Below are 22,968 nucleotides of genomic sequence, written 5' to 3'. Positions count from 1 at the left end.
GATCCTATGTCAAAAATGAAAAATCTTTGGCATGCACAAATGAGCTGATGTAATTAAATATGGTAGTTCTTTTCCCTGTAAAGGCCTCTGTGGCTGAAGAAGCTCATGATATGGTGAGTCTGTTTTCAGTGCATTGGGTGCAGGATTCTAATCCACAGAGTGGAATGTTTTACAGTAATAAATTCTCATCATATGACTCTATCCAATTCTCCTATGATATGTTTTATTATTTTTATGCCTTGCCTCTTGACTGCTTCAGTGACATACCTGATTATTACTCTGGCTCAGGGGACATGAGTGGCACAGGCATGGATTAAATCTGTTCAGGTGTCACTTTTCTTACTATGCTGTGTTCCATTTATCCTTGTATGCGTTTATGCTCAGTTTTGGAAAATGAGAGTGACTTAAGGTTGGTATTGGATATATGTAGGTGTAATAATTTTTTTCTTACTGTCGTGTCATTTCAGGGGAAACGAAACACATTCCTATCAGACGTGTGTGCATTCTGTTCTGGAGTTTGGCACTATATAACCACATGTAAGGAGGGAGTCCCTAACATTATTGAGCAAGGAAGTGGTGAAGCTTCTAACCCACCTTTGTCCACATCGGTCCTTTTTTGACTCTCCTTGTGTGCTACTCTGTGCTTCCCCTTTTCTGTCTGGCCTGTATTCCTTTCTCCACCCGTCAGCCTGTTCAAAAATAGACACAATGCATAGATACTCACAAAGAGCTTATAAAAGAACAAGAGTCATTCCTCTGTGGTCATGCATTGCATGACCTCTTTCATTTGTAACAGCACGTCATATATTCCTCTCCTGTTAGACATCTTTTCTGAAGTAAAAGCCAATACTAAAGGGCCCTGGCTGACTAAGCTTGCAGATGACTGCTGGGTAGGGAGTAGTCATTGTATCCCCAAATGATTTGGCCATCCTGCAGGAAGGTTTGTTCCAATAAATAACTGTAGCCAAAATCATGAACTGAAACTATAAATGCCAGAAAATGCATTATTGTACCCTTTGGGAAGTCATCTACTCCAGGGAACTATGACATTGACAATATTCAAGAGTTGAGACAGTTTGGGATATGGGAACTTGTGTGGACGATGACCTAACTTTTGACCATGTGTGCATTGTAAAGACGTCCTGTATTATACAGCTTTTAAACAAAGGGATTGTGTTTAGATCTATGGATGTCATTGTCCCCCTTTTATTCAGCTGTCATTAGGCTTTTTATTCATGCTCCCTTTGGAGCAAGCCGAGTGCATCTGAAGCATCTGTACCTCTTCTACAACATTAACCGAATGGTTTGGAGGAGCAGGCATGTCTCACAGAGGATGCCACTGCTGTGGAACAGACTCCCCATCCACATATAACAAAGCTCATCCCTCTCCATTCAAGGGCATGTTGGAGCTATAAATGGGAAACTGAACATTTACTCCAGGATTGACTGACCCGTGTTCTATTAATGGACAAAGGCAGCTCCTAAATGCTTTATCCTATGCATGGGCTCCCTCGCATTATCTATGGTATAATCATATGCCCCTGAAAGTAACCATTTGTATTATCGTGGTTAAAGTGTGCCAGGGAGTTTGACATGTTCTAACAGAATATTTCTGGGTTTATAGCTGTTGTTGAGCTAGGAGGTTAGAGATGTGGGCTGCTGTCCCACCTCCATCTTGCTCATTGTGGATGTGCTCACAATGTGGCGTACCCTCTAGTTTCTTCCTATTTTCATCTCCCTTGTCCTATATTCTGATTTCCAACCTATGGTATGGTCATACCATACTCTGGAACAAAAACCCATACTCTGAAATACATAGACATGTTACAAACATGACCACAAAGTGTATATAATTCAATCTTCTTTCTGTGAGCACATGTTGAATGACAGCTGACAGAACAGTTTCAGTAGCCAGATGTAGTAATAGAGAGGTGGCACTTCACGTCCTATGGTAAAAGTCAAGAAGAATCCTGGTCACTAATTGGTCACATAAATGAGTAAAGACTTGCTGTCTATTCACAGCCCCCTTTCCCCCATTTCTGCACATGGTGTTTGGCTCTACATGAGTGTCACTACTGATGTGACACCCTGTGTTCACACTTTTCTGAAATAAAGTACAGCTTACTGCCTTTATTCAAACTCCTTTGGTGGCTGTATGCACTCCTGCATTCTTATTGCCAGTGTACTAGTTTGGATTTTAAATCCCCTGGGGAGTTGCATGTTATTTTACATCCGTTTGGTTTGCATTTTACACACACTTCAGGGAAACTTATCACGTGTATTTTATAATTATGGCCTCTTTCCACAGCAGCGCTACTGCAGCAGTCATTCTGAAAGTCATGGGTTCAATTCCCTAGAGGCTCGTCTCTTCTTATCAACCTGCAGATGTGCAACACTTCATTGATATGTGGGTTTTATGCTCTCTTTCACTCTGCTGCAGTGTCTCCCCTTGCAAAGAAACTGTAGATGTACTGGCATGTGGCCTGAACCGATGAACTGACTTCTCCCTCAGTGTATGATGTTCTCCCTCAGTGTATGATGTTTTCCTTTTTAATGGCGTTAATAACGTAGTGCAGGTTCACTGCTCGCGCTCTGTTGTCGTGGCTGGGTTAGGTTGGTATATCACATTACTTTATTATATTCCATCTCTCCTGTCTAGGCTTCACTTTCCCCTATATTCATGTATTGTCATTCCACCTTCTCTTCTCAGTTTTTCCAAAAATTGTTTTCTTCTGCACCTCCATTTGCAATTTTTTCTGTCTGTCTCTGTGGATGCTTTTGCTATAGAATAACTACTACTCTACCCTCTGAAATCAGTGGTACAATCCCTTCCATTGTATATTTTATATAATTTTGTGCCATACATTGCATCAACATTCTGTACCTTTGCATGCGTACTGGCTCTGACGAGCAGTGCACTGTTTGTGTCCACTGCATTTGCTCGTACTTCAGTGTGGCTGCAAGGTGGTCTGTCATGATCTGTCCTGCAGACATGATGGAAAGATCCTCGTTGCACACAGTGGTCTTGGCCGCAGGGTTAGGTAATTGCCTGTGGCCTTGTGGTGCACAGGACGTGGCATTTATCAGTCTGTGGGTATGTATATTGGCTTCTTTTCTTACCCTGTTTCAGACTCCTTCAGTCTGACTGAGGGTCATGTTTCTCTATTTGAGGAATTTTTTTAATTTTTGTTTTTAGTTGTGCGATGCTTGGTGCTCTCATTTTCCACCTGTACTGTACTAGTTTGCATGCAGCTAATGTTCATGTTTCTCTACTTGACTTTTGGTGAAGACAGTCCGCTCTGTAGTTTGCTTCATTGCTTGATCTGTGAGAAGAGTCTTCATCTTAGATGTGCTGTCAAGGTCAGTGCGCTAGCTGTAGCGCTTGACATAACATCTCCATTCATGTCTAAATAGCTTAGATTTAATCTAAGTCGCTGAATCCAAAGTGGCATGAAGAGTTCCTCTACTGCAGGCTGGAAAGGCATGTATGTGTCTCCACTTTCTTGCTCCTGATACCAAAGAACCCACTCTGTTTATACTCCAGCCGTAATGTTCTCTTATCTTCGTGACTGTATCACCTGTTAATGTCCTAACCTTGTATGTACTTCAGAACTGCAGTACTGTGGTTTATGCAGGAGACTTCTAGATTTGTACCACACTTTCTCCACAGGGGATTTATGCTGCCTTTCCATACCTGATGAACCGTGTCATACTCTAGCTTCACATAGTTAGTTATGGACTGATGACCTCTGACCACACACAGACCCTACAGGCATTTGTTCCTGACCACTGTGATTATCTGTATCCTGCATGCCCTCTGGGCATTATTGGCATGGTGCAGGTGTTTTAGGGAGCTGTCTGTGCTGGTAAGTGGATGAGGATATAGTATCACTCAGGTTGAGGTAACTGAAGGGTGTCTGACCCAGTAAACTGTTTTGTTGAGTTAAAAATCCAGTGATGCAACCGATCCAAAGTGAGCACTTGTCTCCAAGCTAGTGTTTTTACCCAACCACTGACCAGCAGCAGGTGGTTTGCATTACAGTATTACAGTTATACCCATTGTTAAATGTTGTGCGACTCCTCTGTGAGGAAGACTTGGGCCAGGAACTAGACTATTTAGAATGACTGGATGTGGGTAACAGGCTGACCGGTGTGAATGCAGTTATGTGAATCACTTGGAGACGTTACTGTAAGATATGTTACACCAATGACCTGATAATGCCTCATTCTCTCCTCATCATGTATGTGCTGGTTATTTGATGTCCCACTGACCTGGTTTGCCTGTGGATTTGGACTTTCTACAGTCAGTAGACTGTTTAAGATGGTGGAGAATAAATTAATAAGGTCTTACAAGTAGAAAATCTGGCAGTGTATGTTGCATAGGACAGTGTGTGTGCTGACCCATTGTATCCCATCTTAAGTGAGCATTTTGGGAAGCTGCACAAAAAAAGATTTGTGAGAAGGATCTAGAAGTCAGTTTTGTGTTGCAGTTGCAGGAGCAGATGGCAAGGAGGAGGTGATAAACCATGAACCTGGTGTGGCCTGGAACAACATGGCATTAAGGATTTGTTGCCAGTAGTACAGGTGTGCACAAGTGGGGTAGACCGTCTGAAGTACTGAAGGTGAGACATTGGAGGTGGTAACCGTTACTGAAAGATATTAAGGAACCTTGGAATATGCAACCCTGGGTGATTCTTCATTACATGGCAGTGGAAGAAGGACTCCATGTTGGAGGCCTGAGACCATAATTTGTGAATCTTGCAAATGTGGAATAAGGCTGCCTGATTGCAAAAAAAAAAAAAACAAAGTGAATGTTGCTAATACAGCTGTGCCCCTTGCTCCCTCCCACACATTCCTACTACTAATGTATAGCAGCTCCGATTCTGTACCTGGGCATTAGAATACTTTGACTGTTGCATCCGCGGACTTGTATCCTCATTTTCCATTTATTTTTTGCAGCTCGTATGACTATGGTGCTTGCATGTTTAGCAGGGAAGTATGGGAAAAATAGTTAGGCTGTCCTAATGCTGTGTGTGTGGAGTGGTACATTCAGCACTGTGAGGGAAGGGGAGTGAATAATGTTACTAAACAGTAATTCCTGTTAAGACCCTGCCTTAAATACTCCTTCGTATTATCCCAAAAACAGTCTGGGCAATGGCAGTTCAGAAGTAAATAAAACATATTTGCTACAGGTCAGAAACTCTAAAGGGATTTGTATAGCTCTGTTTTGAGAGGGAAAATGGAGCAGCAAGCTTTATTTTTTTAGTTTTGTTTACGTAATTTTTTGAGTAGGTATAGCCCCTTTTTGGCAGAGGACAAGAAGGGTTCCATCAGTAAATCATACAGTACACAAGGATAATTTTGAAAAATGTTGTATCGCTAAACAACAAAGCCTGTGTTCGCAGTGCTTAGAGCTCAAATAATGTTTATGACATAGTGAACATTTCAGAGCAATAATTTTGTAAACCAAATTACTTCCAATTAAAAATAGACAATTCCTGTGTTAACAGGATAGGTGGGCTTGTCAAAGGGCTGTGACCCACAACATAAAGAAATGCAAAATGATTATTAAAAAATATTAATCGTTAGTACTTTTTGTGAGTTTGGTAATCAATGCAAAGAGTGCAATAGTATACAGTAACACTGAACAAAAGTAACTGTCAGTGAATAATAGCTTTGTTTTAAAACCTGACAGAATATTTTGAAATGGATGCAGTAATTTTTGTCTGTCTTAACAGAGAACTTTAGAGCACTCTGCACTGGTGAGAAAGGATTTGGATACAAAGGTTCAACATTCCACAGAGTGATCCCCAAATTCATGTGTCAGGTATGCTTTTTCTTTAATATTGATTGTGTTTTTATCCTTCAAAGTATTGGTAGTCAGAAGTAAAGCTAGGTGGTTATATTCGTGCACAAGCCTGTCTTGTGGGTTTTTCCCTCCCAAGTCATGCATACGTCATTTAGATGGTGATCAGTTAAATGTAATGAGTACATGTAGAATACAAACAATAAAACTCTTAGTTATTTTCATCTGTTAACCAGGATAGAACACTGAACTTAACTGGCTGTGTTAAGGTTTAGCTCTGGTAAATGCAATAGAAAGACAAATTAAATGCATTTAAGAAAGTCTGTGCAGTTAACACAAAATAATAATCAGAGATTTAAAATGTGGTATACATAGAATATGAGATTATGCAGCAAGCGTTATAAAAGTGTCATAGCGTTAAACATTACTACTTAGCAGCATTTGGACACAAGGAAGAAAAAATAAGATGAGGGAGCAAAGGCAAGGGAAGAGAGGAGAAGTGGGCATTTGTTTAAGAAACGAGTCAAGGTGGAGGGGTATAGGAAAGGTTGTGAGGGTGGTAGGTAGCTTGTGGATTTTGGCAGTAGGTGGATGAGTTAGCAGTTCGAAATGCTATGTAAAGAATAGTCTGCTTTGGCTTATAGGTTCATGGGAAAGTACTAGGCAACCAGCCTGCAGGTCATTGCAAGCCTGGCCAAAACACATTCATAAGTTCCTGCCAGCCGCAAGGAGGACAAAACAGGACAGACCGGGGAAAGGTTGAGGCTGTCCATCCAGTTATCCAGGTATACCGCAAAGGGGGACAAAGGTGATGCTCTGCTTGACTATAGGTGAAAGTTTGTTTGAGGTGGGGGATATGTTGGGATATGAATCTATCATATCGGGGTGTCTTATTTGTTGTTGAAGCCTTAGCTCCTTTAAGTATGTTCTGTGAAGAAATAGGAGGCCAAATAGGGTTGGATCATCCATGACTTGAACAGCTAGATGGAGATGCTCAGAGGAGTCTGTAAAAAACAGAGTATATTGAGAGAGAGAGGGCTTGTCAGTCTATCCTGATAATTTAAATACTGATATCTCTTTTGTTAAGAGCCTCTGCAGTCTTTCAGGGTCTGGGGCATTGCATTCCATATGATTCCTTGTCTTGTGAAGCATTTGCAAATAGTTTAATAAATCAAGTAAGGGTTTTTTTTTTTGAGTTGTGAGCTGAAGTTCTAGAATGGTGAGATTTCGTTAGCTGTTAATGTTTCCCATGTGCGTGTAGCCAGAACTTTAAAATACTGCATTGTAGTTAGAATAGGTAGCTTATTTTTTATTATGTTTAGTTTACTACATATTTATCTCAAAGACTGAGTTACTTGTGGGTTTAGGGTTACCACGTCGCTGTACTAAGAGAAAACCACATGGTGGGTGTACAAATGCATTTTGAACAGTGGTTGAACAGTTTGCCATTTGACAGAATATCACATCTCAAAAAAATGAGTCTGTTTGCTAAAAGCATACCTACACCTTTTAGGAGCAGAACTATGTTATTCAAAATAATATTACAAACTTTGGTACAAAACTTGTTTTGAGAAAAAGCTAATTTTCAGAGCAGTGACAGAATGCAATCTTGAGAGCTGTAAAAAGTATCTTTGTGGAGAACTTTGAAGCTGTGATGTTTGGTTCAGGAACATAATTAGAGGGGGTTGGAAGACCTGTTCCCCCAACAACACAGTTCATTCCATTTACCATCCCCAACAACCCAGAGTTAAAATTCTGACTTGCTAAGTTACATTGCTGATTGCTGCATTAAGAATATAACAATGCAAAGAGCATGAACGCAAGCAGCAGGATGAGCCGGGAGCATGAACGCAAGCAGCAGGATGAGCCGGGAGCATGAACGCAAGCAGCAGGATGAGCCGGGAGGAATCAATACTGATAGTGCAGGAGTGTCACCATTCATCCTGTCTCCTGGTACCTCTGCCAACCAAGGCAAAAGAACAGCTTTGCTCCAGTAGTGCTGTATTGCTAACAATGCATGTTCCAGCTTTAATAGTGTATTACTGTTGCAATGCTTTAGTATAATGTAGCCATATAAATGTCACAGCTGTGGCCAGAGAAGTGCAGTTTGGGTGTTTTATAATGGACTATTAAATCCCCACCATAACACCCTGCTGTTGACAGTCTGTTCCATTTGATTAAATCAAAATAGAAGTTCATACTTCCAGCCAGAAAAGTACAATACTGCTTAATGTTGGTCTCTAGAATTACTAAAAGAAAAAAAAAACATAGTACATGTAACTTCTCTTCTACTGTAATGTGCAGTAAAGAATGTCTGCTCCATTTAGGACCCCTCCCATTCATCAGTAGACTCAGAATAGAGCTGGTCAGTGGTTACCACCAACTTTACTCCCTGCTTTTGTAGCAGCTGGTTTAAATGTGTGGCAGGTATTGTAGCTCTGCACTGCAGGGGTGATGTCAGAGGATTTTAGACCATGTCTCATTGATCACACAGATATCTGCATTCTGTAGGTTGAAGGAGCTTGTAGGGAGTGGAATTTCTTGTTAAGACGCTTGGCACTGAGCAGTAACACCTTTAGATTTTCTTGAGTTGGTTTTGAAATGTCAGAAGGATTGCCTATAAAAGGGCACTGTTTTAGCCAATATTCAAAACGCTAGAGGGGACAAGTGCAGACCATCCCTGACAAAGCAGTATGGTCTGTTGACCATATCTTCTCATGCTGACAAATACTTTACCCCCTTGGAGTGACACCAAAACCTCAACCATTTTGTCAATCTTGTCATATTGTGGTGTGATCCTTGGAGAAGATAGAATGCTGCTCAGTGCTATGCTCATCCCAGTGTGGGAGACGGTTTGAGAGTTCCATCATGTCTCTTCATAATAGTCCAGGGAGCTACATCTTAGGTCATTTAAACCCGTATGGACTATAACTGAGTCGTATGCATACTTGTTGTCCAATAACCTGAGTCCGTGCAGGTTGGGCCTGGAAAATGTGACCTGCATCAGCTTCTGTTACTCACAGCTCTTAATCGTTGCCTATTTCCTGGATGCTTGGACCTAGATATTTCTGGGTAATCGGATCAAGAGACTACTCAGCTGAGCAGAAAATCTTTTGTGGTCAGTTTTTATTTACTAGGATAATGATAAAATGCAGTTTGTAATGCCGTTCCTTCTCTCTAGTATCTCTCAGTCTTGCTGGTTCACTGTAACTATATTTGACCGCAACCTTTCCTGCTTTTTGTAAGGAACCTATCCCATCCACCACTCAGCCATTCCTTTTCTTATTGTAAATTTTCTGCCCTTTTAAAAGCAAGGCATTTAGCCAGTACTACTACTTAAAAAATGAAAGGACCGTAAAATGCCACCTTTCAACTAACAAAAGTCTTGTTGTTTGAACAGTTAGAAAATCTATACTGAGGGCACTGACCAAATTATGTAAAACTGTATAATGTAGGGAATGCAGCACATGTTAGAACAAACATCTCCCTGCTACGACATTTAGGGGAGAACATAAACGAACAATAAAGACTGATACACTGGCATTATTGAGGCGTGGCAAATCATGATACGATGACTAATTTTGTACCTCTCTCTGTGTCTATTTTTAATACATTTACAGGATTCTTCGCTACATGTTTGTGTTGTATGCATTCCGTTCATTTATTTTTTGTGTGCCAGTGTATTGTGTGCAATACTTCATTCAGTTGCTAATTTTTGTATGCCTATGCTTAGTTCCCTGTCTGTGACATGTTCTGCCGTGAACCTGGAACTTCCGTTAAAGGCCTCAAAAACTTGTTGCCAAGGGTAGAATTCCATTATGTATGTTTCCATCACGTAGTAGTTTGTCCTTCTGAAAACTGAATGATCACAGCCAAAAAGCCCTACTACTAAAGGATGTTGGAATAATTAATGGCTGCAGGGCTGTTCCTGACGTGGATCAGAGAGAAATTTAAAACTATCATGATTAATATCCGGGGCTCTGCACTCTGATTATGGATCAGTGACTGCGTCCAGTGTTGGTTGCCGAACAGGTAGCACACTTTCCTTTGATGCCAGAAGAATAGAAGACTGATTTTCTACTCCTATCCCAGGTGATTGGATTCATTTTCTGTTGCTCTCCTTGCAGGACAGCATTCGTTAGGTGTGCACTCCTGAGGGCGCTGCCCATCAGATGAGATGTTAAACAAGGCCTCATCTGCCCAAGTTGATGTAGCTCAGTTAAATGTTTTGTCATTTTAATGGACAATTTCAGGCCAATAAAGCCAAACCGCACTAGCTGTGGATATGCATATTTTGGCCTTATGACCTCGTCAGCACAGCGCAAGCAGAGTGTTTCACTAAGCATAAGAAACACAGGGCTGTTATACCCAGCTGTTGTCCATTATCATTAGGGGTTTGGCTTTATTGGCCTGAAATTGTCCAGTAAAACAACGAAACAAGTCATGGGCATTCAGAATCGCCAATGAGCTGAAACACCTGATGTTCATAGGGATCATTTGCATATATCCCATGTGCCTCTGATACAAGAGGTTTGGAAGTTCACTCAGTGGAAGTTCTAGCTTTGCTGGAGTTTTCATTTTGTTTTTACTGATTGGTTTTTCAGTGACCTTCTCACTCATTGTTTTAGTTTGTTGTACAGACTTTGTAATACATTAGTTGTAGTTGCATTATCTAGACTTTCCCATTAATGATCTACTAATTGTGTGTGTCTGGTTTAGCTGAAAAGACCAGTAGACTGTGACAGTTTTATTACAATACCAATTATTTCACTGAAATGAATAATTTCAGTGGTGATAAAATAGCACCGCCACTTAGTTACGTGTGACCATTTACAGTATGATGTAATGTTACCTTGTATTAAAATCCAGAAATGCCTCTGGTACTTTACGTGCAGCAACTCTGGCTGCCATTTTCAGCGAGTTAAGAAAAGAGAAATGATTTTTGTCACGTATTAAACTATTACAGGACTTTAAGTGCTCTGATTTGAAGCCCTGTTAGCTTTTAATATGTTGTGTAATTAAACATGCAAAGTACACATTATTTTGCACAGCACAGGGTTAAAGTACAGGAGAAGACTGCATGAACTCTGGTTAAAGTACAGGAGAAGAGTGTACTCTTTCAAACAACACAATGTGCTCCATGAAGGTGCACATTGGGTGTGATTAGATATGATTATAAAGGAAAATATTACCAGCCTGCCTTCAGAAAAGCAGTGTCCAAACAAGTTTCACTTCTTTGAACCATTTCTTTACCCATTTTTTCCTGAGTAGAAGGTAATTCATTTTCTAACATTATAATCTTTGCCTAAAATCTGACCTGTAATCTCAGAGCTGTGTGTCATAGCAAAAGTGAAACTTTGATTTAACCGAGAATTTATGATCTTGCATATTTAGTTTGATTTGCCCTGACCTTTACACCGAGTGAAAGGTTTGAGAATAGTAGTATTGGATCTTCCTACAGAATTACACAACAAGGTTCAGAGCATACGCATGACATTGTCTTCCTGAAAGAAGGGACCCTAAAGTTTGTGCCGTAGACCTCATTTCAATACACAAGTGTCTTGTGGACATTGTAAAGCTTTGGGAAGTTTTTCAAAAGAGGCATATAAGATGTGCTGTGTACAAACAGAAGGAAATTCGACAAGTGCATGGAGCTTACTGCTTTGCCTTGACTCCCTTTCAAGGAACATTTGGTTCACTCACATTTGTTTAGCTGTCACAGTATAGTTAGACGTAAACCTGAGCATGCTTGACTGAATGCATGAAAGGTAGTGATGGGAGTAAAGTCAGTAAGTCCATTTGTTAATTGTTTCACTACCACCTGTGCAGCACGTCTTGCGTTGATCTGCAGATATATGCTACTCAGAGTCCTTGCTGAGAGCTCATTCCTGATACTTCTGTCTAAAGTTATAATGTAGAATTGTCATAACTTTGCTAATGGATTTCAGATTTAATACTCTGGACAATTCCAGGAAGAGATACTTGAATTCCTGGATGTATATTTTAATGTGAAGTTATTCTTCTAAAGCATTAATGTTCGTTCTTTCATCATTCATCATTTTCAGATGCTAGTATTACTTTTTTGTGCCAGGGGCGAAGGCATTCCTTATGAAGAATATAAAGAAATTTAAAAATGTCGTCATAAAGGTTTTGGGTTTTGCTAGTCACTGGGGTTTCTGAGATTGAATGTTTAAATTCTGGCTAATGCCATTAGTACTTGAGAAGATAATCCACTGCTGTCACTGTGTTGCAGTTTGTTCCTCTGACCTTATTCTGTTCTGCACTCTGTGCACTCCATTCGTTTCATTGTCTGACCATGAGCTTTGAACCCTGTTGAAATTTGAAGGAGAGCAGCAGTGTTGATCCACAAGTACAACATGCAGTTGATGTTGGGAAGACGCATTTCATGCACTAGAGTTAGAGGACGCCCCTTGGGTTAATTGTGCTTGCAACACTCCTTCTGACCAGCAACAGTCACATGTGGCTCCTGCAAGGCTCCTATATGGAAGTAGAAAGTTTAGATTTCAGCATGTGGTTTGTGTTGGAAGTACTCTAAAAATGCTGAATTTATTCATTCTCTTGACTTTACTAGCCTACAGTCATGGGGGACTTGAAGTCCCCACTCTGTGGGTGCAGTGTAGAGAAACTAATCCTGACTAGGATGGTAGTCTGTCATAGGGCACTGCCACACAGTAGGCACACCTTTGGGCAGTTTGCCATTTGATCTAGAGCATGTCTTTAAGTATGGTATTTTTAAAACCGTGAAGACCCATGTAGGCACATGCAAAACAGGCAAACTTGATGCAATATGCATCCCACCTGAAAATGCAGACTGAAGAGGCACATGCTGTTATGCATTCTCATTAACATCTGTGCCATCTTTATTACTGCATGCATTTTGTAGAATTCCAAAGTCTTAGCTTAAACGCCACTGGACAATTGAAATTGCACAGAATGTTTTTACTCTGTGAAGGCCCAGTGACGGTCCAAAATGGGGTATTCCCTCCAGTGGATTTGAGTTTGAAATCAATTCCAAATGGGTGTGGCCCGAGCCTTTTAATAAAATGAAGTTATCCCATGGTTCAAATAAATGTTCATATGTCCAGAAACATAAATGTTGCTAGCAGACTGTAAATGGGTAAACTTTTCAGCTCAAAATTACCTTTACAGTGATAACATTCATTCAGTTCTAGGTCTTACACTGGATTTTATAAGCCACAATAACTACAGCAGCTTGTTCTATCTCAATAACTATTCAAGCAACACACATACTGCTAGCAGTATTTTCTTCATACAGCTGCGAACCTTCATATGAAGCTAAGCAGATGTTGTTCCTTTATCGCTGTTGTAGTATTCTTTAAGAGAGTTCCTGCCAAGCCCATCGTCTGGCCAGTATACCAAAGCCTTTAGTTTTTGTAGGCATCATACGTCACACTTACACTCCTATCACAAGGCATAGGACATACAGGTGACGTACAGACGCACACATTCGGACCTTCTTTGCTGCAATTCTAAATGCCATTATAGAACATTGGTCTGAACACTCTTCTGCTGTGCTGATTACCAATCTGTTTTTCCAGATAAGTGACCCATTGGGGTTTCTTCTGTCTCATTTGTTGTGGTTATTGTGTTCATGTCATCTAAAAAGGGAAAATGTCAGTGTGGGAGGCAGATTCCCCATAAAGATTGTAACTGTCCGTGTCTTTTCTGTTTGGGTGCTTCTCACGATAATAGGCAGTGCTCTATCTGCCAGGCATTTGTGCCTAAGGCTGTACACAGTCATCTCTCCTCTTTGTCCATATACCTAGAAAACCAACTTCTGAAGTTGCTGGATCATGGTGCTGTGATGGAATTCTCCCATTCTGATAACTAGCCATCTGTGAAGACCAAAAAGGTTAGATCTGATCCACCTGCTATCCAGCGTCCCCTGGGCATCTCTCTCTCGAGGCTGGTGAAAGCCACGAGGGACTGTCCAGTAGTTGCTTCAGATTTCTCTGCCATGACCCCATTGGAGGCTGGCATGGAGCTGGCTTCTTGCACATCCTCTGAGGCTTTACAAATGTCTGTACCTGACATTGAGGGGAACCCGATTCTATTTCTAAAAGACCAAGGGGATTCCTCAGAACTTAGTTTGGAAGGAGATTCCTACAACTATTGAATCTCACTTGGGTTTGACCCTCCGATGGCGTTTCGTGCAGAAGAAGCAAAAGACAAAGCATATTTCCCCTGTTAAGTATCCCCAACATGAATGGCAGAAATTCACTCAGGGTTTTATTAATGCTTTGATGGCCTTGAAGCCTCCTCAGGGAGGTATCTGCACCTACTTCTCCCTCGTCTTCCACTCCACTTAGACTGAGGGAATTGGTTTCCCTGGATGAGAACATAGACTCAGTGGAAAGATCTTTGGCTTATTCCCATATCCTTTCCCCTTTGGACTATGTTTCCGAGGAGGAGGATTCTGTAAGTCCAGACTCCTCCCTGAGGAGTTTTCCTTTTGGGGATACCATTGCTTGTATGAAGGATTATTTTAAGTGGGATTGTTGTCAAGTCTCAGATTCAAACAATGTGTTATGAGCTCCTACAGATGGAGTCTCTTATTCCTTCTGTTCTGCCTGCCCTTCTCTGTACTTTCTCAGCAGCATCTGTAGTCCCTCACTCTCTGCCCCCCTGCACCTAGGAAGCCAGGTAGTCTATAACATTGCTGACTAGTGCAAATTTCTTTACAAATACCCTTAGGTGGCCCTTCTGTAGTATCAGCCTCCTCTGATAATCTCTCCAGACTGTTGTCCTCTACTGTTGCCTTCTGATAAGGATAATAGGGCTATAGAAAGGCTGGGCAAAAAAGTTTCCACAGCTGCCACTTTATCGTTTAGGGCCATCAACTACCAGACTCATATTGACCAGGTATGTTTTGACCCTCCTTTCCCAGGTGTCTAAGGTAGTTTCTGATCTTTCTGACTGAGGGGAAGGCTTCGGCCTTTTCCCTGCCGGGCTGTACTTCTCATGCTGTATGCCACTCAATCAAATGCAACTGTCATGTAGATAATTGCTCTGCTGCCTTTGGTTTAGTAATGAGATGTTGTTTGCTTTGTCTGATGACATCAAGGCCAAACATTTAGACACTCCTTTGGATAATGAGTATCTTTTGGATCTGCTGAAGCTGAACTTTGTTTCTCCAAGGCAAGGGTAAAGCCTTACAGAAGTTGAAACTGTTTTGTTTCTCCTGTTCGTAGGCAATCTCGCCCTCCTCCCAAGGGCAAGAAAGGGGACTAGGCATGTACACCCTGTTAAGTCTACTCAAACTCCTGTCTCCCAGAAACCCACCATTCCAGGAGAAGCCAGGTTCTATTTCACAGTTTGCTTCCTCTTCCCCTTGACCAGGTTCCTTTGTCCCACTGTCTATCCCTGTCTCTTCCAAATTGGTTGTAGATAACTTCAGACTTTTGGTTTTCCTTCATTATCTGTCAGGGATACATGGTTTGGAAATCTCTTCCTCTCTTTAGGGATTCCTTAACTTCCTCAGGAGCAGCTGTCTCATTTCGTAGAAGTTCTTCATTCTCTTTTGGCTCGTGGAACCATTCAGGCAGAGTCTCCTGCCCAGCTAGGGAAAGGATTTTACTCTGGGATGCTTCTGATCCCACAAAAGGAGGGCACTTGGAGACCAGTTCTGGATCTTTCCCATTTGAACACCTTTCTCAACATTCCTTCCTTTCAGATGTTTTCTCCACAAACGTTCTTTCCTGTTCTTTTACACCAGGCCTTTCAATCTCTCTGGATCTCAAGGACGCATGCCTTCACATCCCCATCCATCCTCTCTCCAGGAATATTTTTACATTTCTCTGTTTTTTTCTTACATTTTCAGTTCTCTGCTTTGCCCTTTGGCCTCTGTACTACCCCAGGGGTATTCACCAAATGCCTTACTCCTGTCATTGCTTTTTGCAGGGTTAAAGGAATTCACATCCTTCCCCATATAGATGATCTGTTTATTCAAGCCCTTTTCTCCAACACTCTGCAGGAGCTCAGGTTTACTACTACTCTTTTAGAGTCTAGGGTTCACCGTAAACTTCCAGAAATCAGTTCTGATGCCTTCACAGGCTCATATATTCCTCGGCTGCTGGCTTCAGGTGGTTCCCATGCTGCCATGCTTGCCTGCCCATAAGGCTCTGTCTCTTATTGCCTTTTTCCAATCTGTTCTTCATCTGGTATCCATCACAGCCAGAGATTTTCTCTGGGTTCTCAGGTTCGTGGCTTCCACCATTATCTTGCTGCTCCATATGAGAGCATCAGTGGTACCTCATCAGTGTGGCTCCAGCATTGCCACCCTCTGGACTTCCTGGTACCTTTCCTTCATTCTCAAGCTTGAGCTCCACTGACAGATTCATCAGCTTTCTCTCAACCTTGGGGTTTCCTTTTCAAGCTCCATTTCCAAATCAGGCGCCCTTTACGGAGGCTTCAAACATGGGATGAGGTGCCTCCTGTGGGCCAGCTCAAGTTTCAGGGTCCTTGACCTCATCAGAGGTCAGATCACATCATTATAAAGATGAGGGCTCTGCTTCTGGATCTTCAAGTTTTTCATTCCTTCTTTCAACCCGGGCTCCTCAAAGTTTTCACAGACAATGCCACAGTGATGTGCTATGTCAACAAACAACGGGGCACAAGGCCCTATCTTTTTTTCCTGACTAGCTGTTTGGGTCTGGGATCTAGCTGTCCAGTGTCAAGTGACTCTTCAGGCAGTTTGCATTCTCTCAGAGCACAACCTAGTGGCCGAGTTCTTGGGCATGTCAAGCACACAAGCTCACAAATTGATTCTTCACAGAGATATGCTCCTGGACTTCATCTGTCAGAGAGGTATTCCTCCGGTAGATGTTTTTGCCCTCACTCTGAACAGACAATTTCCAGAGTCCCAAGTCCTCTGGCTTGAAAAGTGGAAGCCTTGCCTTTTCCTTGGAAGGGGATGTTTCTGTACCCCTACCCTCCTCTTCCTCCGTTACCATGAGTGTTGCACAAGATCAGAAAAGGACTCTGTCAGAATCTTGCTAGGGACTCACTTTTTGCCCAGACAGCCGACTCCTGAAATTTTCATTTTCAAGTTTCAGAACCGAAGTCTTCAACTAAGCTAAGTACCCCATTGGGGAAACTTTCTTGCTCTAAACCGATGTCAGTAAAAGTTAATTGTGTTGCTTGTGGAAAGCAAATACCTCATAAAGATTTTCATTCGTACTGCATTCCTTGCTTAGGCCCTGACCACAACGTACCTCGCTGTCGCTTTTGTGCCTTATTTAAACAACGAACTATTCGTCGTCTTTTCATTTACAATTCTAAATATTTTGGTACTGTGTTCAATTATCCAGATATGGCTTCGGTAAGCCATCCGACTACCGACATTCTGAAAAAATGCAAAGATAAAGACATTTAGACTGCATAGGTCCAAAGCTGCCACCGACGCTTGTCCTAAGCTAGTCGCCATTCGCCAGTACTCAGTGAGGCACTTTTGCAACCCCTGATACCGGCTATTTCAGATTCGCAGGCCTCTACTGAGACCCATTCGGAGTCCGAGATGCTTAAACTGTGGAACCTGTGGATGTCTCTACCTTGGATAGGTCCGGAGCTGCTGTGCAGGCACCGGCTTCTGAGGGTGTATTCAGGCCTACTGACTTGTATATTAAACCGACGCCATCTTTTTCTTCAAGGCCTAAAACTCGATCCATATCTAGAAAACCGATGCCCAGACCACATGGTCAGGCCTCTATGCCTAAAAAACAAATGATAAGGATGGCTGAAGACCTTATTACTTTAATCCGTGGAAGCCACCCTTCCCCCTCTGAGACCTAGGACTGAGTTTGCTTATGATTCTTCGGATCAGGACTCTGAAATTTCCATTTCCTCTGATGACCAGGATATACCCTCCTCTACCTATGAGGATTCTGATGCAGAGGACTCTTATTGCCTCTGCTTCCCCTCCAGAGGATTTCTCTTTTGGTGAAACCTTGCATACTCTTAGGGAGCATTTCCGCTGGGAAAGTCAGGATTACTCTGACTTTAAAAAGAGGCTTAGGGATTTCTTACTCCTGCCCCAGCACAGGCTTTTAGCTGTCCCTCCTGTACTGGACATTGTTGATGCCTTTTCAGAATCTAGCTTGGCCCCTGACTCTTTACCTCCTGCTTCCAGAAAACCAGATCGATATTACAGGGTTCCTGACTCTCACGAGTTCTTCTTTAAAAATCCTACTGCGGATCCTGAGACCTTTTCACAGGGACCCAAGGGCATTAAGGCTACTACTGCCAAAAATCCTACCCCCTCTGATAGAGATTCCAGGGTGCTGGATAGATGGGGTAAGAAGGTGTACACTTTTGCAACCTTGGCCATTAGGGCCTTAAACTGCCAGCTTCATATGCAAGTATCAGCAGCATATTATTGGATTGCTTAAACAGAAAATGATGTTGATTCTTGATTGTGCTGAAAATAAAGATTTGCAGGATTTAATGCATTCTGCTGAACAAGTTGGAAAACATACTTTGCAATGTGGTTTTGATTCACTAGAGGCATCTTGCAGGGCTGCTGTCACTGGGTCTGTACTTAGAAGGCATGCTTGGCTTAAGGAGCAATCTTTGCCAGATCATGTTAAAGCTAAATTGCTGGATGCTCCCTTAAACCAAGACCACCTGTTTGGCAACAAAGCAGAAGAAGTACTTAAAAAGATGGAGGAAAAAGCTAAATCTATGCAAACTGTTAAAGATTTCCTGCAAGTACAGCCTCCCAGATTTAGTAGGCATTGCCCCTCTAAAAATTGGTCCTTTCCTGCCTCTTCCAGGCCTTCTCAGTCCAGACCCAGAACCAGCAGAACTCCCAGGCTTCAGTCCCAATGTACTCACAGGACTAAGCAGTGGGGGGGGTCCCACTTCCAAAGCAGGGAGTGGTAAGACTCCCCTCTATGGTAAACTGTCTCAATGACAACTTTAAATCTTCCAAGCCCTGCATAACTGACTGTTCCTTTAGGAGGGAAACATTGCCCGGCAGGCAAAAAATTGGGAACTCATTACGCAGAACAAATGGGTTTTAAATATAGTTTCCCAAGGATACAGATTCCAATTTCACTCCAAATCAGTGGGCAGAGGCTCAAAAGCAAATTCTCTCTCTCTCTCAAGCATCAGGGCTATTCAACCTGTTCCAGAAGAGGAAAGGGGACAAGGTTTCTCCTCAACACTTTTCCTGGTGCCCAGAAAAGACAACTCCTGGCATCCTGTCCTGGACCTCTCTATCCTAAACACTTTTTTTCTGATCCCAAAATTCAAGATGCTAACTCTTCACTAGCTGCTTCCTATACTAGGCAAGGATGCCTGGTTGGCAACACTGGACTTAAAAGAAGCCTACCTGCACATCCCTATCAGGGAGTCTTGCAGAAGATACCTACGCTTCAAAGCAGGCTACATGCACTATCAGTTCTCTGCACTGCTCTTTGTCTTTTCTACTGTGCCCAGGGTATTCACAAAGTGCCTAGCTCCATTCATTGCTTTTTGCAGGCAAAGAAATATCCAAATATATCCATACCTGGAAGATTGTCTAATTCAGGCAGAATGCCAGGACATACTATTGAATCATCTGGCATTTGTACAGAAATTGCTAACTTCTCAGAGGTACACCATAAACAAAAACCCATCTTGTACCCTGCCAACAAATTGTATTTCTGGGAGCAAGCTTGAATACAACTTCCCAGATGGCCTTTCTCACGCCAGAAAAACAAGTTCATTTGACAAGCCAAAAACACAGAAATTCAAAAACAGAATATGAAATACACACCAATCAGCTAGTACTTCACCAGTAACTCCTTTATTACTCCAACGATCTGGTACCTTGGCTATTCGCCTTCAAGGATCACATTTTAGTCCACCATGGCAATACATTTTATACCATTTGATTAGAAACAATTAATTAATTAGTCAATTAAAGTTTCAATTTAATAAAGGAATGAGCATTATTTAAAGTGACCTTAGAAAAAACATTTTCAAAATTCATTTGTTTTATGTAAAATATTCTATACATATAAATACATAAATGATGAACATAAAAATTATTATAAAGAATAAAAATATACTTAAACAAACAAATATTTCAATATATGTTTATTTATAAACTATTTGTTTAAGTTATATGTATATCTGTGTGTATATGTGTAAATAAATAATATAAATACGCAATATCATATAATAATGCTGAAAATAATTTAAATACCCAATTCCTGATTTAAACCATTAGGTTTTAAGGTGTTAAATTTTAATATCATTCTGGTTTCTAACTCTAATTTACTTACTATATTATCTCCCCTTTGAACAAAAGGTTTCCCCAAAACACTAAATCTTAAAGTATCAGAGCAGCCACCATGTTTGTCAATGAAATGTTTAGCAACTGGACTGGATTCATTAGAATTCCATATATCTTTCAAATGTTCCAGTATTCTTATTCTCACCATTCTCTTCGTTTGTCCTATATACCAGGTGTTAATACAGGAACACCCCAATATATATACAACACTGGTAGATTTACAATTAAAATAATGTCTGGAAATGTGGTTTACCTTGTTTATAGATTTCACATTAATAACTTTATCACATACACTACAAGGACCACAAACTAAAATGTGATCCTTGAAGGCGATTAGCCGAGGTACCAGATCGTTGGAGTAATAAAGGAGTTACTGGTGAAGTACTGGCTGATTGGTGTGTATTTCATATTCTGTTTTTGAATTTCTGTGTTTTTGGCTTATCGTTTGACCAAGCCGTACTTTCACCAGTTTTCGAGTGTATTCACTGTTGCAGTCCTAGTTACCCGCCAGCCCCCTGACTTCTATTGGCTATACCTCTGTTCTTGCTTTCTATGCTTAAAGCTTTTTGGTGTATTTGCTTTTTTGTTAGAGGTGTAACCTTGTATATATAATTGATTTCCGTTATGGGGGCACCTGACATCTGGGGTAAGAAATTGATGTAATGGTGTTGGCTGCATGCTTTATACCCCTGACTACCTGACGTCATTGAAGATGAGACAGCATCTGACGCAGGACCCAAGACTTTGTTAATCAGGCCGACTGAGGGTTACTGCAAGCAGATAACCCACATATGATGACTGCAACAGTGAATACACTAACATCTACATTTATGGTAAATGTGCACAACTGTACTTTTCTTTTCATCCCAGGACTTTAGATTTGGATGTTTTGAGGCAAACCATCTCCTTACGGATTTCTAAGGCTGTTACTTTATTTTTTTGGCAAATGTCTTTCCTCATCAGTAAAGGCAGGTTCTAATAGGGCAGTTACTTCCTATTGTGCCTTTTTCAAGGGTCTGGATGCCAATTCCATTCTTGATGCTGCTACTTGGACCTCTGTTCATATTTTCACTTAACATTACAAGCTGGATGTTATTTCTGGGGCCAGGGCTATCCTGCATATATTTGTAGAGAGCTCTTTTGTGCCCTCCTCCTCCCAGGTTTCTTCTTGAGCTTTCTTAGGTAAAGAATATTGCAACAGCGATCTGGAAGGACATAGTACAGTTATGTAAAATCTTACCATAGCAGTAGATATCCTTTACTTCAGTGATGTATTAACTCCCTTCCTCCTGCCCCTTCTACCTCTTGCCCTATACTTTTCTTGCCCCCTTGGCCAATGGGCTTATTTTATTCTTCCTTTTTCTTTGGATGCACATGCTCCTTGTCCCGAGGGCATTCTGTTCCTCCTAGAGCTTCCTCAGTGCTGAAGGTGTGCATCTGTACATCACCTTTTTTGCCCTATATCTTGCAGGTGGGGCATATGTATGATGCCTGTAGGAACTAAAGGCTTTTGGTATACTGAACAGATGACTGGTTATTAAAAAAATACTGCAACCGTGATGAAAAGGACAGCTAGTGTTATGGTAAGATTTTATACAACTGTACTTTGTATCATAATAATTTTTACATTTCTCCAAATACTGTGACAACTGAGTGACAAATAGTATACAAATATAAGTCAATATTTTTTAGATTCACTAGACAGAGGTCAAATATCCATACAGTTACATTTGCCATTGTGTAAGGGTTGAGATGCATATAAGGTAGCATGGTTTTGGAATTCTGCAAATATGAAAAAGCACTATTGAAGACCCAGATGTGACACTAGGCTGTATTGAGTTAAGTATTTTAAGTCTGACACAAAATAAATGACTACCAGTAAATACTTGGAATACAGGAGAAAATTAAATAAAAATGTAGTTTTTTTTTTCACTTCCTGAAATGTTCTGACCAGTTATAGATGGCTAGTAGGCTACATCTGTTTTGATCCAGTGTCCATTAACACTTGAAACAAGATGCAAACACCTTTGTATAACTGAGTCAGTATGTGCAGGATCTTCCTTTTGCATGGTAGTCATGGTGTACTTGTCAAGTCTGTTTGAGATGTGTACAAAATCGGTGTTGGAGATTTTTGATTTACATAGTTATTATGCCTGCTGATGCTCATAATCAACAACCCATTTGGCCATTTTTCATGAGATCAGGCTTTTGTCCACTGCTGCCACTTCTCTGCATTCAGAGCTACTCTCCTGCGTTCTTCTACAGGCATGCTGACCTGTCACAGGTCTTTTCTTGCAGTCCATCCATCTCCCATCTCCTTGCTAGATGTTCTCATCTCCACCTGACTTCTTCCTAGACCTCCTAAATTTGTTTTACCAAATCATCATCTGTGCTTTTCCGCACATGTGTCTGAACCATGTGTATTCATGTATTCTTGCTCCACTCTGTAATTGAGTCTAGTTTGGCTTTTGTACTGGTGTTCTGATTTTTTTTTGTCTTGCCATGTGCGTCTTGTTACCCATCTTGTGTTGTACTTCATCTTCATCACCTCAGCCTTCATTACACAGGTTACTGTGCCATACAGAAGCACTGGTCACACCATTGTTTTGTGCATCTTACTTTTCACCTTTTATGGCATTCTTCTGTCACAGTCTATTACTGACGCTCCATGCCTGTTGACTGTAAAACCTCCGATTTTTAACGTTGATCTCCTTATTCACATCTCCGTTCTCCTGGACCATCTCTGCCATATATTTGAAGCTATTTACCTGTTCCACCATTTTTCCATGTCTGTTTACAGCTGCTTTTGATTTCTCCATTTTCTGCCGTGACCACTGTCTTG

At 41.2% G+C, this 22,968-nt stretch overlaps 1 protein-coding gene across 3 annotated transcripts in view; it reads left to right on the top strand.

Moving 5' to 3' along the window:
- Window positions 1–22,968, top strand: part of PPIF (peptidylprolyl isomerase F) — a 446,984-nt gene that overhangs the window by 227,389 nt on the left and 196,627 nt on the right. For all 3 annotated transcript variants that reach the window (XM_044055769.1, XM_044055770.1, XM_044055772.1), the window contains exon 3: window positions 5,739–5,827. In XM_044055769.1, the coding sequence (XP_043911704.1) occupies window positions 5,739–5,827 (89 nt within the window). The remainder of the gene's footprint in view (window positions 1–5,738; window positions 5,828–22,968) is intronic.

The sequence above is a fragment of the Protopterus annectens genome, chromosome 14.part0, assembly GCF_019279795.1.
Source record: "Protopterus annectens isolate FY-2018-M chromosome 14.part0, PAN1.0, whole genome shotgun sequence".
Taxonomy (NCBI): domain Eukaryota; kingdom Metazoa; phylum Chordata; order Ceratodontiformes; family Protopteridae; genus Protopterus; species Protopterus annectens.
Note: the sequence above shows the minus strand (reverse complement) of the source record. Positions and strands in the feature narration are given on the sequence as shown.